The 16,464-nt window shown below is 57.5% G+C and overlaps 2 protein-coding genes across 4 annotated transcripts in view; one reads left to right on the top strand and one right to left on the bottom strand.

Annotated features, from left to right (window-relative positions):
* Positions 1-16,464, bottom strand: part of RSPH14 (radial spoke head 14 homolog) — a 99,461-nt gene that overhangs the window by 51,925 nt on the left and 31,072 nt on the right. The window lies entirely within an intron of this gene.
* Positions 1-16,464, top strand: part of GNAZ (G protein subunit alpha z) — a 52,864-nt gene that overhangs the window by 19,607 nt on the left and 16,793 nt on the right. The window contains exon 2 of the mRNA XM_058690941.1: positions 2,828-4,007. Within this exon, the coding sequence (XP_058546924.1) occupies positions 3,285-4,007 (723 nt within the window). The 5' untranslated portion in view covers positions 2,828-3,284. The remainder of the gene's footprint in view (positions 1-2,827; positions 4,008-16,464) is intronic.

A 16,464-nucleotide genomic window follows, 5' to 3' on the forward strand; every position in this document is an offset into this window, starting at 1 on the left:
GGAAACCCCAGGAGAGACCAGAGAAAGAAAGGAGGAGAGACCAGAGAAAGAAAGGACACAGTAGAAAGAGACTCAGGCCACAGGCAGGGACAAGGTGCCCTGCTGGCGGGGTGGCAGCCACGTGTGAGCTGGCCTGTGAAGAATAGGTGGAGTTCTGGTATAGGAGCAAGGCGAGGGGGCCACTGATGAGCAGCCTGGGGTGACTGAGCCAGCCCTCCAGAGCACAGCCTGTGCTGGGCCTGGAGAGGTCCGCGGGCCGAAGTTGCAAGGGGAAGGATTTGGGTTTGAGAAGGATCTGGAGGCAGGGTGATCATGTGCGGCACTGCAAGGAAGTGGCCAATGTCTTGGTCTGTTTGGGTGCAGCTCTGCATGGAGGCAGAGGACTGGCCTGCACGACCTCAGGCCATGTCACCTGTCTGGGCTAGACCATGTCCCAAGAGTGGGGTCACTGCAGGGTGCCCCAAGGCATGGAGACCTGGTGCCTTGTTGCTGCTTGTCTAGGTGACAGTAAATGGTGGAAGGAACCTGCCCTTCTGGATGATCTTTGTCCCTGTCACTAACCAACTGAGAGAGAATTGGTCACTTGGGGCCTGGGTATACCTTAGATTTTCAAGCACAAATTGAGGAAAACAGTAATGACAACATGGGGCACCCCCAACCTGTCTGGCATTGCCTTCAGGAGGGAGGGCATCAGCACTCCTGCAGGAGTGGTGCCCTGGGCGGCAGCTGCTGGGGACTTTGGACTTCTTTCTACACCCAGGGGGCTTCTGGGTCATCAGTAGGGACCAAGGAGCAGCCACTGGGTCCCTGCTCCACACACTCAGAGTCCAGGGTGGAGAGAGGCAAGTCCTGGGTAGCATGAGAGACAGGGCCTTGTTAAAGCCCTGACTCTTGTTTACAAAACCTTTCTTACAACAAAAGTTCATCAAGAAGATACAAGAAATATGGTAAAATGCAAAGAAGAAAAAAATCCCATGTAATTCCACCATGTGGAACTCACTGCTGCTCAAATCCCTTCCCTGACCTCTGCTTACACAGGGGTACATACCCAGCATGTCCCCCATCCTCAGTCTGATGGGACTGTGGAAAAGCGGCAAAGTTCCTCAGTCTCTTCAAGCCTGAGTCTTTCCCGTCCTCTCTCCCACCAGTGCTTACTGAGTTCCCGTGGTATGCAGGGTACTGTGCTGCTCCAGGCCTCAGGGGACAGGCACCCACAAGTGATGAGGACACTGGGGCACTGGCTGCCACTGGCTGGGGACTAGGCTCTGCACTGAACACTTCATCTCTAACAGATGCTTGTGACCAGTGAGGGACAGGCTCTGTGATGTGGAGTCAAGTGCCCAGGCCACACAGCTGGGATGAGACTCATCATCCTGGAAGCACTGGGGGCACATGAAGTTTCTACTGAGGGGGAGAGGTGGTGTGAGAGGTGCTTACAGGGCCCCTGGCCACAGAGGCAGGTGAGCCAGGGAAAGATCAGGCCCTCAGGGCCTGCTTTGGAGAAGAATTGCCAGGTCTAGCAGGCACAGAGGCCAGCTGGGAGGATGGACCGGTGGAGAAACGAGATGAGGCCCTTGGGTCCTTCCCAACCAGGACCTACCATGAGGGGAATGGGGACATTAGAGGGGAGGACACTGGCCATGGCAGAATGAGGAGGCTGCAGGGGGCAGCCAGGCTGGGACAGAGGTTGGAAGAAGGAGGCAAGAGTTGTGTGGGGCAGGCTCCCAGGTGGGGAGAGCAGAGCCTGAGCTTTGGGACTGCCCTGGAGGGGAGGGCTCTGGCTCAGCTGCTCATAGGTCAATGGGGGAGGCCCAGGAAGAGCATTCGGGCATCCTAGGTCAGCAGGTGGCTGGCTAGGGCTGGGCACTGAGGTGCTGAGGCCCTGCCTAGGGCATGGGCACAACTGTTCCTTACTGACCATCAAGGTGGGAGGCAGGGACATGATAGACTTGGCCTGAAACCAGGAAGCCGGTGGGCTGCCCCCTTGCCTTGCCCTGAACTCAGCATTTCCTGATGCCCTCAGACATACTCTGGCCTGTCTTGCTTCCCACATATGGCTGCTGCCCTGCATCCCACCCCCCAGCCCCTGCTCCCCTAACTGGGCCCACCTAGCCTGAGCCTCCCTCCCCCTCACCCACCAGGAGCCAGGCTGCTATCTACCCCGTGGTGCTCCCAGCCTGGGGTCTCCACCTTGCTCTGTTCCCTGCCTGTCTGCTTGCTGCCAGGCCTGGCCAGCCTCCTCCTGGTGAATGTCCTGCCCTGGGAGAGCAGGAGTGACTTAGCTCCTGAGAGCTGGTGGTGAGTGGGGGTCATCCAGTTACTCTGGCATGGGACCTCACCATAAACCAAGGAGGGGCCAAGACCCATTGATGCTGTGGCACATGTGGGTACAGTCCCAGCAGGTGTAGTAGAGGGTGAGGGAGGCCGTGGGAGGGACATCACAGCAGGATTGCCATATTGAATCCTAATGACCACCTGACCCAGAGACTGAGGCTCTGGGAGGGGGAGGTTGCCTGGGTCCAGTGGGCAGGGAGGGGTGGCAGGGCTCCGTACTCACTCCCTCACTCTGAAAACGCTGGTATGGCTCTGGGTACCCTTTCCTCAAGCACCAGGCTTCAGGCAAACTGGCTCACCAGGAGGGGTGTGGGGCGTGGCTCCCAGGCACGTTTGTTTTGCTGTGGTTTGGGCACGACTCAGCAGAGTTCGGAGGAAGGGAGGGGGTTTGATTCACTCTTCCCCAGGCTGCTTCCTGACGACATCCGAGGTCTGACCCTTTCCCACCCAGCCTGCAGTGGGAGGAGGCTCACCCTCTTCTCTGTGTTGGCAGGTGAAGGGCGGATGCCCAAGGCAGGGGGGCCGCAGGGAGCACCCGCGGCACCAGTGGCTGGCCTTCCAGCCGCACTTAGCAGCATCGCCACAGCAACCAGCAACCAGACGGCAGCAGCCTAGGCAGCCGCTACAGTACAGCTTCCCACCGTCGGAGAACAGGGAATGACTACAGCGTATCAGGCCCCGCATTGGCCTGGGAAGGTGGAGTGTCACTAGAGGGAGGGCTCGGCCACCTCCTCACAACAGAAGATCGCCATGCCAGCCGGAGAAGAGGTGCTGGGGCAGGGGCTGCAGCGTGGCACAGCCTCGCCCCCCCACCCGCACTGAGCGCTTCCAGGGCGCAGGGCTCCGTCTGCCGGGCATACCCGGCCTGCATCTCAGCGTCCCCTGCTTGGTAGCAACAGGGAGAGGTGCCCCGTCCCCTGCTCTGCATCTGGGCCCGCCGCTGCCGGACCATGGGATGTCGGCAAAGCTCAGAGGAGAAAGAGGCGGCGCGGCGGTCCCGGAGAATTGACCGCCACCTGCGCTCAGAGAGCCAGCGGCAGCGCCGTGAGATCAAGCTGCTCCTGCTGGGCACCAGCAACTCGGGCAAGAGCACCATCGTGAAGCAGATGAAGATCATCCACAGTGGTGGCTTCAACCTAGAGGCCTGCAAGGAGTACAAGCCCCTCATCATCTACAACGCCATCGACTCGCTGACCCGCATCATCCGTGCCCTGGCCGCCCTCAAGATCGACTTCCATAACCCGGACCGCGCCTACGACGCAGTCCAGCTCTTCGCGCTGACGGGCCCTGCCGAGAGCAAGGGTGAAATCACACCCGAGCTGCTGGGGGTCATGCGGCGGCTGTGGGCCGACCCCGGGGCACAGGCCTGCTTCGGCCGCTCCAGCGAGTACCACCTGGAGGACAACGCCGCCTACTACCTGAACGACCTGGAGCGCATTGCCGCGCCCGACTATATCCCCACTGTTGAGGACATTCTGCGCTCCCGGGACATGACCACGGGCATAGTGGAGAACAAATTCACCTTCAAGGAGCTCACCTTCAAGATGGTGGACGTGGGTGGGCAGAGATCAGAGCGCAAAAAATGGATCCACTGTTTTGAGGGCGTCACAGCCATCATCTTCTGTGTGGAGCTTAGTGGCTACGACCTGAAACTCTATGAGGACAACCAGACGGTGAGTGTGCCAGGCTTTTCTTCTCCTTGTTCCTACCACCGCTGGCTCCTGGGAAGGGGGTGGGCTTGAGGGTATGGGCAGGGCAGGACAGGAGAGGCTGCAGTCAGAAGGGGAGCCAGGGTGGTTCCAGCGACGTGCTGTCTTTGGGAGCACAGTGTGCAATGTGCTGGGTATCACAGCCACTACAGGACCTTGGAGTAGTGTCTGCTGTCACCTTTCTCAGTGGCTGCCCCAGCATGGGCAGGTCCCGTTCTGACCTCAGTACCCTGACAGTCCCTCAGAGCTCTGAATACCCTCTGAGTAACCACCATACCCTCGGGCTCCACCGAGTATGGATGCCCTCATCCAGCTGCTGACAGCACTGCCCTCTAGGTGCTCATAGACCCTAGGTGCCCAGGTAGCCCCCACCTGAGTGCCGTGAGCAGCCCACACCCTATACCTGAAATACTCTAGGCATGGAGAGCCATCCCTTTGCTGAGTGGGGTCTGCTTCACAGCCCCAAGAGCATGTTGCTTGGAGCCCAGAGGACACCTGGAGGTCACTGGGGAAGCTCGGCCCTGTGAGGGGCTTCACTTCAGGTGATGTTGGGGGGCATTCAGGTGTGGGGGAGGGTAACGCTGGAGGCTGGGAGGGAGGTTGACAGATCTGCAGGATGAGAGTGGAGACAAGGCCCAAGCTAGGGATCCAGTTGTTGGTCCATGTGGCAATTCAGTAAATACACAAAACTCCTGCCAATCCCTGGCACTGTGGGTCCTGGGAACTGCAGCCATGGCCCCACAACCCCATCTGGATCCTGGGAGTCTGGCGGTGACAGGGTTAAGAACTATTTCTGAGGTTTGATCCCCAGGATTTGGGTGGGTATGGGGATTCTCTCAGGCCCTCAGCCCAGGCTGAGAACCACTGTGTGGGGCAGGAGGCTCAAAGGCATGCGGTGGGTGGAGGCCCCAGAGACTGTATGTAGCGTAGGGAGGTACAATCAGGGTTGGTGCTGAGCCAGTGAGGGGCTCGATGGGGAGCCTGGGCAGGGAAGGGAGCCAGGCCGCTGGCAAGGAGAGGGTGGGCAACCGATGCAGCTCAACCAAGGCAAAGGCCCAGTGCACAAGCAATACAGTCTCCTTGGGCGCCCAGGGGTGGTGGTGGAGGCTGAGCAGCCAGATGGGATGGGATTGGCTAAGGCTGCCCCACCCGGCTGTCCTGCAGAGGAGGTGTTGTGCCCGGCAGAAGCACTGAGCAAAGACCTGGAATCTGCTCTTAAGAGATCTTTGATCCTGGAGGTGGGGGGCATGGGGGCAAACAGAAGTCTGCAAGTAGCTGTAGGTGGTATGGGACTATGGGTGCCAGCAGCTCAGGGAGTCGGTGGGCTGGCAGGGGAAAGGGTGACAATAGTCATCAGGGGGACCCACCATGCTGAGAAATGGCAGGGATGGGGGGCTGACCCTACAGTGTTCAGGAAACCAGGGCAATGGCAAGGAAGGAGCTTAGTCCTTCACTCAGTCTTTTTTTAAGGCAGGTGGTGGCTTTATTCTTTGGGTTTAGCTGGGAGTCTTAGTTGGCCCTGTGGCCCCAAGAAAGTCTGTGGATGGCTACGCGCTGTGGCCATCCTGCCAGGTGCCTGAGCATTTTTCTGGATAGAGAGAAGGTCTTCAGCTTTCGTCAGGTTTTCAAGGAAGCCCGGCCTCTTGGAGAAGAGGAAAGAAACAGCTGCAGGTAGTTACGGAGACAGAGGCAGGGCTCCCCTCGTCTCTCCTGTATGCATCCAGGGGTCTCTCCAGGGCCGTGCCAGGCAGTGATGGTATGAGGGTGTCTGGGCTGAGGACACCGCATCCGCGGGGCAGGGCCTGCCTTGCTCCCAGTACTATGTGGTCTCTAGGGGTTCTAGTTCCTCTTATTCTTCTGCCTGCACCCACTTCAGTGCCATGTGTGGTTCTGGGCAGAAAGAACATCCCAGCTGACGGGCGAGGTCAGGCTCTTTGATGAGGCATTGCTGTGAGCAGAGGACTCGGGGCTGACCAGGCCATGATGCAAAGCAAGTTGCTCAGGTGAGGCCCCAGAACACGGTACTCCTGTGGTCAGCTCTCCAGGCTTCTGCCTGTGTCTGCTGTGTCCTGAGGCTGGTGGTAGCCTGTGCTCTGGGACCTTCCCAGATCTTCCTCGGATCTTGGGGCTGCCTCATTTGTCATCTCCAGAGCAAGCATGGCAAATTCCTCCAGCAATGGGCCAGGCTCCCAGATCGTCTGTTGGGAGGTTCTGTCAACCAAGCCAGTGCCCACAGGTGTGGCAGGACGTGGGAGGCAGGATGCCTGGGGCCTGAGCTGGTCATGTGCTTCATGGAGGGATTTGGTTATTATCTCTGCTCTCTGAACCTATCAGCCAGGAGGCCACCCAAGTGTCCTTAAAGATGGGCCTGAGCCCAGGCCTTCTCCTGCCTGAGGCCCCACCGGCTCCACCTGGCCTATGCCTGCCTCCTTGCTGCCCCTCCCCTCTCTCCTCTGACCTTCGTGGGCTTGTTTCACTCACATGCTCTGCTGTATCCAGCCTTAAGTGTGTGACCACCCTGTCTCTGCCTGCCCCAGTTCTTCAGGTCTCATCTCAGGTGTTACCTTCTTGAAAGGCCTTCCCTGACCCCAACACCAGCACACCCCTCCATTACAGCCTGTCAGTACAGGTGGGTCCCCTCTCGTGGGCAAGTGAATGGCTGCCCAGTTGGGCTGGGTGGACAAAGGACTGCACAGGCAGCCCCACACAGGCCCTCGCATCACTAGCCTACTCCCAGCCCTGTCCCTGTGGCGGCACAGTGGGCAGCCCTGGGCGGTGTTGGCAGCTGCTGGCCTGGCTTGCAGGGGGGGAGGGGTGTTTCTGGGAAGCCTGCATTTGCCAGGCTCTGGAGCTGCTCAGGGCATTTTCTGAAGGGAGGGACTAGCAGCCAGTCCTGCACCCCACCACTGCTGCCACCCTGGTCTCAGCAGGCCTGGGGAGGTAGTTGTTCCCCAGAAAAGGAAATTCCTCATGAGAAACTCAAGTGGGGCTGGAAATTCACTGGATTCCAAATAGTTGTGACCTTTCATGCTCTACCAGCAATATCTCGGGATGGAAAACAAACAGGCTGCCGAGGAAAGACAATACCCTCCGTGATTCCTCCAGCCGGCTGGCCGCTGTGGTAGGCTGACAGCCCAGGGGAGAGCCGGGCCAGGCAGAAAGCAGAGCCTGCCTCTGCCGGCGCCTGCAGGCAGCTCCCGTCACCACCGCTGGCCCACCTCTTCTGTGCCCCTGTCCTCCTCCTGCCCGGCCAAGGCAAGTGCCACCATAGGGGATGGGACAGGACTGCTACCCATGCCTTCTTTTCTAGGGCCCTGAACTGTCTTCCCTGGGCCGCAGCAAAAGCAAGGCAGCCAAGAACCAGCCATGGTGATTTTTGCAGAAGCCAAGGGAACCTGGGGGCCCGGTGCCAGGCTCTGGACATGGCTCCCCAGAGCTCTTCTCCCCGGCTCGGCTCTCAAGGTCTCGTCTTCCCTCTGACAGCGGGCTGGCAGAGCCCCCCGCCCCCATGCCTGGCAAACGAGCCACAGCCACCACCACCACCTCCCCCCACCCACCGCCCGCTGGCATCTGCGTCAGCACGTTGCCAAGGGTAACGTCAGGATCTCTAGGCTCCTGGGCGTGGAGGGCTGTGGAGGGCTGTGGAGGGCTACAGCAAGCGCAGGGCAGCACCTGGGCAGGGGGAGGCAGATTCCGGGTGTCCGTGGAACATGGCAACGAGCAGATGCAAGAAGCCAGGCCCAGCCTTGATTGTGATTCCCCACCCTCATCCTGGAAGGATTTAATGGGTCCTCGGGCCTACCTGGGGCCCCATGCCCCTATACAGTACCAGCAGGCACCTGGGGCCTCCAGAGTCAGGTGGGCCTCTACTATCGCCACATGGGACCCCCTCAGAGAGCACAGGGATGTGTCACCTGACTGATCCTGTGGGGTGGCTGTGCCTATTGTCCCAGTCACTGGTGGGGGAATAGATGGGAGTGCCCGGGCTTAGGACAGGTCATGATCCCTCCCTGAGCCACACCTACAGCCTGGGGCCACACCAGGGCCCCAGCCTCGGGCCTACCTTTTCTGGGAAAGCCATTTCCTGGCAGCTCCGCCTTCCTTCTGGGCCTGTCCCTGGCCTCTTCCAGGAGTAAAGAAAGACAGAGCTTTAAACTCAGAAGCTCAGCCATGGCCCCCCCTCAGGCGCAGAGGTGTACCAACTAAGCACCTATCCCACTGTGATAGCCCCAAGAGGCTATGTGCCCAAGGCCCCCCTGTGGGCGTCTCACCCAACTTCTCATCACACATCCCACCAGGTAGGGCCCCAACACCCTGCTGGGAACCGTGGGAAGGCACAGAGGGTGGGCATTTGCTACTGAATCTCTGCCCCTGTGGATCTGCTAATGGACTCTGCCGCTGCTTAATGGTATGGGTATTCTTCAGAAGGGGCAGATTAAAAGGCCTGCCTAGGAAGTGTCAAAGTGTTCTCATGTGAAAACCCACAGGGAGCTCACTAGTTACCCATTTTCTGGTGGAGCTGTTAGTGTTCCCAGCCCTGTAGAGGGTCTGTTGTGCACGTGTTGTGCACCTGCTGTGTACCTGCTGTGCAGATGTAAGGCCTAGACTCAAGGCCAGACGCCAAGGTGAGCCCAACCATCCAAGCAGCACAAAGAGCTATTGGGGGGGTAGGGAGGGGGGTGGCTGGTGGGGAGAGGGGCACACATCCAGCATAGTTGCAGCATCATTTCTACAAACCCTCATGTTGCCTTGGGATACCTGCCTCTCCTTCAGAACCTGGCAGGTAGCAGTTCCCAGGGGTGTCCCTTGATTTGCTTTCATCTAGGACCAACTGTGACCACAGGTGCTCTGGGCCATGGCAAGGCTCAGTGTGGGAACCCTGGCATCCCCACTGCTTATCCAACAGACAGCTGGTTGATGTGTATTGAGGAGGGTCCCTAGGGCGATGGGTAGAACACAGGAACATGCCCTTTAGGGGGTCAGGTTCAGCAGGTGGCGGGGGCTACATAACCAGACTCTAGACTATCGATGTTACCTCTGCCTAGCTCTGGCCCTCAGCTGGGGCCTCCTCCTCATCCTGGGGCCCTCAGTTCCCAGGGGAGCTGAACTACAGACAGGTCACAGGCCCACAGCCCTGTCATCCACCCACCCTAGATGGCATGTGCTATGGGCACAGGGTTGGCACACAGTGGTGCTCAGCAGACTGGACTGGGCAGGAAGCATGCAGGCTGGGGAAGAGCCAGAGTTCAGAGTCCCATCTTCTGGGTGCACAGCCACTGGGACACTCAGCCCTTCTGGGGAGCCCCTGAAAGTGCTGGGCCCTAAGGGGTGGCCTGTGCAGTGTGCCCCAGAGGAGGGGGCTGCTCAAGGCTGTCTTACAAACTGTGTACCCACACCCTAGGACTGCTTTATCATTCAGCCCTAAAGGGAACTGGTTTTGGCACTTTAAAACATTGTGTTGTGTCACAAAATGGCATGTTAAAGGTGATGCACTGTATTGCAGGAAGACAGGCTTCTACCTATTGTTAACAGAGCTGGTGATCACAGAGCTGGTCCAAAGGAGGTGATTAGAATGAGAAATAGCCAGATATGGATGATACTTCTGCTTAGATTTAGAAGGGACTTCATATATCCTTTAGTGTCCCTAACCAGCCAGTTTTGCAAGTAAGGAAACTGAGGCCTAGAGATCATGCATCATGTGTCCCTGGGCTCTCAGAGGATGGGGAGTTGCAGTGCTCCCTCAGAGATTCCAGGGGACTCCAGAATCCCCACATCCTGTAGGTACAGGGGTGCTCCACGGAAGGCCTTGGGGCGGGGACTGGTTTCCACCCTTGGGCTCAGGACAGTTGAGTGGCTGTCAGAGTTGACCCTGCCCCCACGCCATCAGTACCAGGACCACAGGCAGCCTGAGCAGAGTACATCCCCACTCTGCCTCATGCTCCTGACTGGTCAAGGACATAGATCCAGGAATTGTGCCATGGGGACTTGGGACAATTCCAGGGAGGCATGCCATTGACCTGCATGGAGGCCACTGGCCTTCCTCCTGCCCCCCAGGCACTGGTCTCCCTGAGCAGCTCCTTCCAGTCTCATGATGTTCCAGGGCCACATCCAATTTGTTGCAACCTCCACAAATTGTGGATGACCCTGGGACATCAGAGACCTCTTGGACCAGAGCCAGGAGGCAGGGCCTGGCTGGCAGAGGGGCCTGGGTTCCTTGGAGTGGACAACCCCAGGCACAGATCTGAGCTGCTCTGAAGAGCAAAGGCAGTAAGAGAGCTGGGCCATGACAGTGCCTCCCATGGCAGGTACAGGTGGGCACAGGGCTCAGCTGGCCACACACTCTCCCCAGCGGCATCCCTCCCACAGATTAGACCAGTTCTCTCTCTGTGGCTGGCTGCAAGGGGGACAGGCACACATGCATTCACAACTGGATTTCTGGTGGCCCAGAGGTGCTGTCAGTACCTGTGAACAGTCCCTCTGCCTCCATGTGGGCTCCTCAGGCTCTGGGCCCATCCAAGGTCCTTGCTCTGTTGCCCAGCCCTTGTCATAGTCCTAACAGGGCTAAGGCCATCTGGTTCTCACCTCAGTGAACCCTGGGAGTGAGCCCATGGCCCCCACTCAGTGTGTGGCCACCCTGAGCTTCAAATGAGTCCCCACGGAGTGTTGGCTCCAGCCCATGATGGGCAGAGGTGAAGTGGAGGGAGCGTAGAGAAGGCAGCAGCCATCAGCTGTCACTCCCCTGCAGCACAGCCTGATGCCTATATGTGATCCATAGATCTTGCCAACTGATATGTCAGTTCCTTGGGCTGAGACTTCCTTTCCTGTGTTCCCAGGGAGACATGCAGCCACTGAGGCCATTGTCAATAGGTCTTTCCTATGTTCCTTCATCCCTGTTGCACTGAGAACTTCCACGGGCTCCCATTTCCTGTCTACCTTTGTGCTTGGCTCCTTGCCCGGAGTAAGTCTGCAGTCCCATACCAGCCAAACAGAAGGATGAACCTCAGCCCAGGGCTCAGGCCCACCTGCTGCTCAGCATGGCCAGCTCCTCCATCCCTGCTCCGTTCTGTATAGTGGAACTTTGGGATCCTAATACAGCCTTTCATTTATCCCATACCTCCTCATCCTTGGGACCCAGCTCTGCCATTGAGCATATCAGCCACACCTCCATGGTGGTCACCTCCTGCTGTGTCACTGGAGGCCCCTTTCCCCCCAGGCACAGGCTGTCACTAAGCATATCTGGAATGTGATCCCCATCCCTCCCCCTCTTCCACTGTGACAGACTGCCACACGCTTTGGCAGAATCTGCAATAGGGACCTCCACAGCGCTCCTCAGATCTCTGAGCCTGGTGGCCCTCCCCAAACAGGAAGTCGACTAACTTGGGCTCCATCATGGGCCTCCCTCATAGGCGAGTTGGGGTCGGCTTCTTGCCCTAGTGCTGACGAACCAGGAGGGAGGGGGGCAAGCAGGCACTGTCAGCACTGTGCCGGCAGAGTTGGCCCACTACTTGCCTCAGAGGACACTGAAAGCCAAGGTGGCGGCAACAGAGCCTCCCTCTCTGCACACCAGCCCACCGGAGGGCCAGAGCTGCCCAGTACCAGCTCATAAGTGTCAAATTTTCAATTTGTAAGAAGTTGATGAGCTAGCTGTTAGACATCGTGTTGGTAGCTTAAAATCATCCAGGAGAACGTATTCACACCACAGAAATTGGTGGATGCTACAAATCAGGGTCCTCCCAACCTGCTGTTAAACACTCACCAGCCTACTGCAGCCAGTGACCCCAAAGCCTAGCCAGAAGAGCCCCTTCCAGGCAGCCTCATTGATAGGTGAATTACAGGATTCACCGTCTGTGTCTTTTTGAAAAGCTAGGCAGTGTCCCCCTTTTTCAGCCTCCTCAGCATTTCCCTACTCCGGCCCTGTGACCGCAGGTGTTATTTCTGTTCACGTTCATCCCGCTTGAGAACAGTAATTTGCCAGAGTGACTCCACGCTCGTCCTGGGCTCCCCCTCCCACTCTCCCCAGGCAGATTTACGAGAATCCTTTCTGCGCAGAGAAGCAGACTCCGAGCTGGGTAGTTCTGCTTTCTCTCTGTCAGCACGTTAGCAGACTAACGTAAGACCATCTGCTCGAGCCAGGGCCTGTCCAGTATTCTTCTCCATCTGAGAAGACAAGCCCTGTGATACTCATTCAGGAAGCGTTTCTTACACACCTCTTATGTGCAAGAAGCTCACCATCTAGGGACAGAAATGATTGTGTCCCTTCCTCCTCTGAGGTCAGATGAGAATGATATCACGCAGCCCCTGAAGGGCTGGGGTGGCTCGGCCAGCACCCATTTCCACTGGCCCCATGCTCGCTGTCGCTGGCCTCAAGGCACCCCTGTGAAGCAGCTGTCTGGGTTTAGAGAAGCCAGAAGGGCCTCCTCTGCCCCAGAGACGAACTTGCAGGAGAGAAGGGGGGCCGAGGCATCAGGATCAGGGCCTGGGTGGATTGGGATAAAGGTAGGGGTGGTAATCTGTATTCAATGTGGACCTTGCAGAATCCAGCCTGGCTGTGGGGGCTGTGGGAGCAGCCAGTAAAGGCAAGACCCAGGGGCTGTTTGAAGGGGGCATGGAGAACTAGGGCACTGACTACCCTGCAGGAGAGCCAAGGTCCCGGGTGCTGCAAACAATCCCCAGCAGTCTGGGATGGGCATTGGTGCCTGCATACCCTGGGATGGTGGAGCCGGGGTCTGCTGGGGCCATTGCATCTCCCACAATCTGTGCATTTCCCCCTCTGCCACATGATCTGCTCTAGAGGACGCCCCTTCAGCTGACCACAGAATGTCTCCATTCTGTGCTTCAATGGTAACACTTCCCAGCCCGCATCCGACTTGGCTACCCAGACCAGTGGGGTAATTAATTTCCCCAGCGCATTAGCTCTGCTCCTTACGCACACATCAGAACAGCTCTGGGTTTTAAGACACAGATTATTATTGTTTTAAGGGATTTCTATAATCCGAGAACTGAAAAACAACTTGTCCACTTATCAAGAACAGACTGCAGGGTTGCCTGGGTGGCTCAGTCATTTGGTTGACCGACTTGAGCTCAGGTTTTGATCTCGCGGTTTGTAGGTTGGAGCACCACATCGGGCTCTGTGCTCAGAGCCCGGAGCTCAGAGCCTGGAGCCTGATTCAGATTCTTTATCTCCCTCTCTCTCTGCCCTTCCCCTGCTCGCATTGTCTCTCTCTCTCTCTCTCTCTCTCTCTCTCTCTCTCTCTCTCTAAATTAAAAAAAAAAAAAAAAAAAGATTATAAAAAAAGAAAAAACAGACTGAAGGAAAGAGGCTGAGAGTAGTGGGGGCCAAGCTGAGCTGGGGACCCTCAGTAACCTGCAGAGATGGGGACATAGGATGTCTGCAACCCAGGGGAGTCCCTCAACTGCCCTGAACAACACCAGAAATGCTTCTGTGCTAACAGGTTACCTGCAGGACCCCTTTTTACCCATCTGTAGGGCCCCTGAGGCCCCACTGGCTCTGACAGTCTAGAGTTTCTGGGGAGATTAGAGTAGCAGTCAGCTGAGGGAAGGGGAGGGGCCCTGGGTATCTGACAGTGGAGCAAAAGGCACTCCTACTCCCCTTGCACATGGCTCCCGACTGGACACATGTCCTCAGATCCAGAGAACAAACGCTCAGGCTGGCCCAGGAGCCCGGGCCACAGCTCACTCTAATCCTGCCTTCCTCACCTCCAGTTGGCATAGCCCTGGCTCATGCACTTTCTCTAATTTCATTAATAAACCCATTCAGCCAAAGGCCCTGGGCTGACTGAGGCAACCTTTGGTTCTTGGGTGGCTTCCCACCCTTGGGCCAGTAGGAAAGGCACTAAGTGGAGACTTCTACTCCATGGTGCTTTGTACAGTGCCCACTGGGCTCCCAGGTACATCCCCTTTGGCTCCTTTTTTAGCCTTCTCTGCCCAAGGACAGGATCCCAGAAGGCAAAAGGGAGCAGTACCTGGCCAGATGAGGCCCCTGGTCCTGCCCATTCTCAGCTTGGATGATCTGATCCAGTCTTGACTTCCTCATCTGTAAAGTGAAACAGCCCCTCAGCTCAAGGACAAGACATAGTCTTGATGATATTTGCCATTACCTGTGCCTGTTTTTGGTGCCTCAGCACCTGGAACTGTGGGGCTGGTGCTCTGTTGGAGAGTACAGGCACTGGAGTTTAGACCCTGGTTTGAGTGACAGGGAAGGTGGTATGGGAATCAGCACAGGCCCATGGGGAACATGGTACCATCCTGCCATTTCATTTTCCTCTCATGAGAAATTGCCATGACCTCCCCCTGGACAAGCAAGTGGGCTGAGCCTGCATATAGCTGAGCAACGCCCCCCCCTTCCGCCAAAGCTAAGGCCGGCCCACCATATAGCAGGCTGGGGCCATGTGTGGCCTGAGCTGAGACTGGTTCCCCAGGGTAGTCTGCTCCCCAGGGAGCCTATCGGTAGCCATCCTGCCCACCTCCCCCCTCAATCCCACACACCCCTCCCAGGGCCAGGCTTCAAGTGCCTCTTAAGACATGACATCACATCATATCACAGAGGCTACAGACCCCACTGAATCAGGATGAGGGCAGTGCTGGACAGGCCTATCATGCTCTGCTCTGACACTCAGACACTTTGGCTTTTTGTACCCGTCCTGACCGGGGAACCTGGCACAAAGCTCTCAGAGCAAAGGCACTGGGGCACTGCCAGGTCTGGGACAGGACAGGTTCCTCCTAGGGGCATCCCAGTTCCCCTGACTACAGTGGTATTGACGGGGGGGGGGGGGGGGGGGGGGCGGGGCAGGAGGTCTCATCTGGTCAGCAAGGAACCTGTGGAAGTTGGAGGCCTGACTTCCCCCAGAGCTCTCACAGTGTGTGAGTCTAGCCTACAGTCAGTGAGACTGTGACTGTGACCACTGACTAGCTGGCCCCTGGCTCACCCTTCCCTCAAATCTTGTCCCTGTTCCCACCTAGTGCTCTGTCTGCAAGGCAGAACTGCTCTGGCTCTGTAACTAGGCCCAGACTGTCCTACCCACCTGTGGCCTTACCTGGGCGTCACCCTGGGCCACCCCATTCTCTCCCCCGACACTGCCTGTCTGGGAGGATGGGCTGGCACAGCCCTGGTGAAGCAGGTGGGCACAGGTGGAGGTGGGGTGAGGTGTTTGGGGGCCGCCCAGGGGGCAATGACACATGAGCTGCACATCCTGAAGACCAAGACTGTCTCCCGAGTGAAGACGAGGACTTGAGGCCAAAAATGGAACACCACCCACTTTGTCTCACCTCTCTACCTCACCTGTAAACGACCTGAGAGGGTTGGACAGAGCTGGCCAGAGTGAGCACCAAGAAAGCACTGTCTGCTGCTGAGAACCTAGCAGGGTACAGGGTGTATCAATGAACCAATGACAGGTACAGTTTCCTGTCAATGACAGGAACACCCTCCTGGGCAGGATAAAGCCAGCAGCCACCACCTCGGGCAAATGCAGTGTCAGGCACTGGGCCAGCAACAGCCATTCCCAGGGGGAGGCCCCTGTTTTGGCAGTGCTTGGGATCCATGGAGGGTCCCATGGGCCTGCAGAATTCCCTAAATCACACTCCCATTGTGTGGCTGCACCAACACACATGCATGGGCAATCCTTCCTTGGAGAGCCTCTGCCACTGATCAGATTCTCAACGGAGCTGAGATCCTAGAAGACCCAGAAGATTGCACTAGCCTCCCTCATCCCCTGCAGATGGAGAAGCCAGGGTTAGGACAGTAATGACCCACAGCCAGAGGTTCCCCCTTAAGGTGTCTTAATGGGGACATCTCCCCCCGCCCCCCACCCCACCAACCCTGTCCCCAGTTTCCCATGTCTCTGCAGGAACTGGCTGCCAGTGGTTTCAGCAGCCTTTGCTCCTGGAGGTATGGCCCAGGAGTGCAGGAGTATGCCCAGGAGTACGGAAGCATGCTCCTTGTTGAACAGAGTTAGACAAGGGTGTTAGGCTAGTAGGTTCCAGAGGAGTCCTCTGGAGCTAAAGTTGGGAGAGTTTTTTGTGCTCTGTTTCCTCCCTCAGTGACAGTGATGGTCTGCAAGCCCTGGGCCAGGCCTGTAATCTGTGTTGCCAGTTTCCAGTCTTCACGAACCTGCATTCTGCTGTTTGCTAATTTCCCATCGGTGACTGACAGCAGGGGGACTTAGATCAAGCTGGCAAGATTTAACACAAAAACAAATAGGAAACAGTTCTCATTTCAGCTAAAGCAAAAATGCATTGGGGCTTTAAAAGACGTGCTCCTGCCTGAGGCGGTGGGGGGGGGCAGGGGGTTAAGGTGAGGGCAGGTGGGGCCACAGCCTAGACTTCATCCAGTACTGCCAATAATCTGCTGGGTGGCCCAGGGGCCCCTCCCATGTTTGGGGCTGGATGTGAAGTGAGAGAGCAG

The sequence above is a fragment of the Neofelis nebulosa genome, chromosome 11 (genome assembly GCF_028018385.1).
Source record: "Neofelis nebulosa isolate mNeoNeb1 chromosome 11, mNeoNeb1.pri, whole genome shotgun sequence".
NCBI lineage: Eukaryota > Metazoa > Chordata > Mammalia > Carnivora > Felidae > Neofelis > Neofelis nebulosa.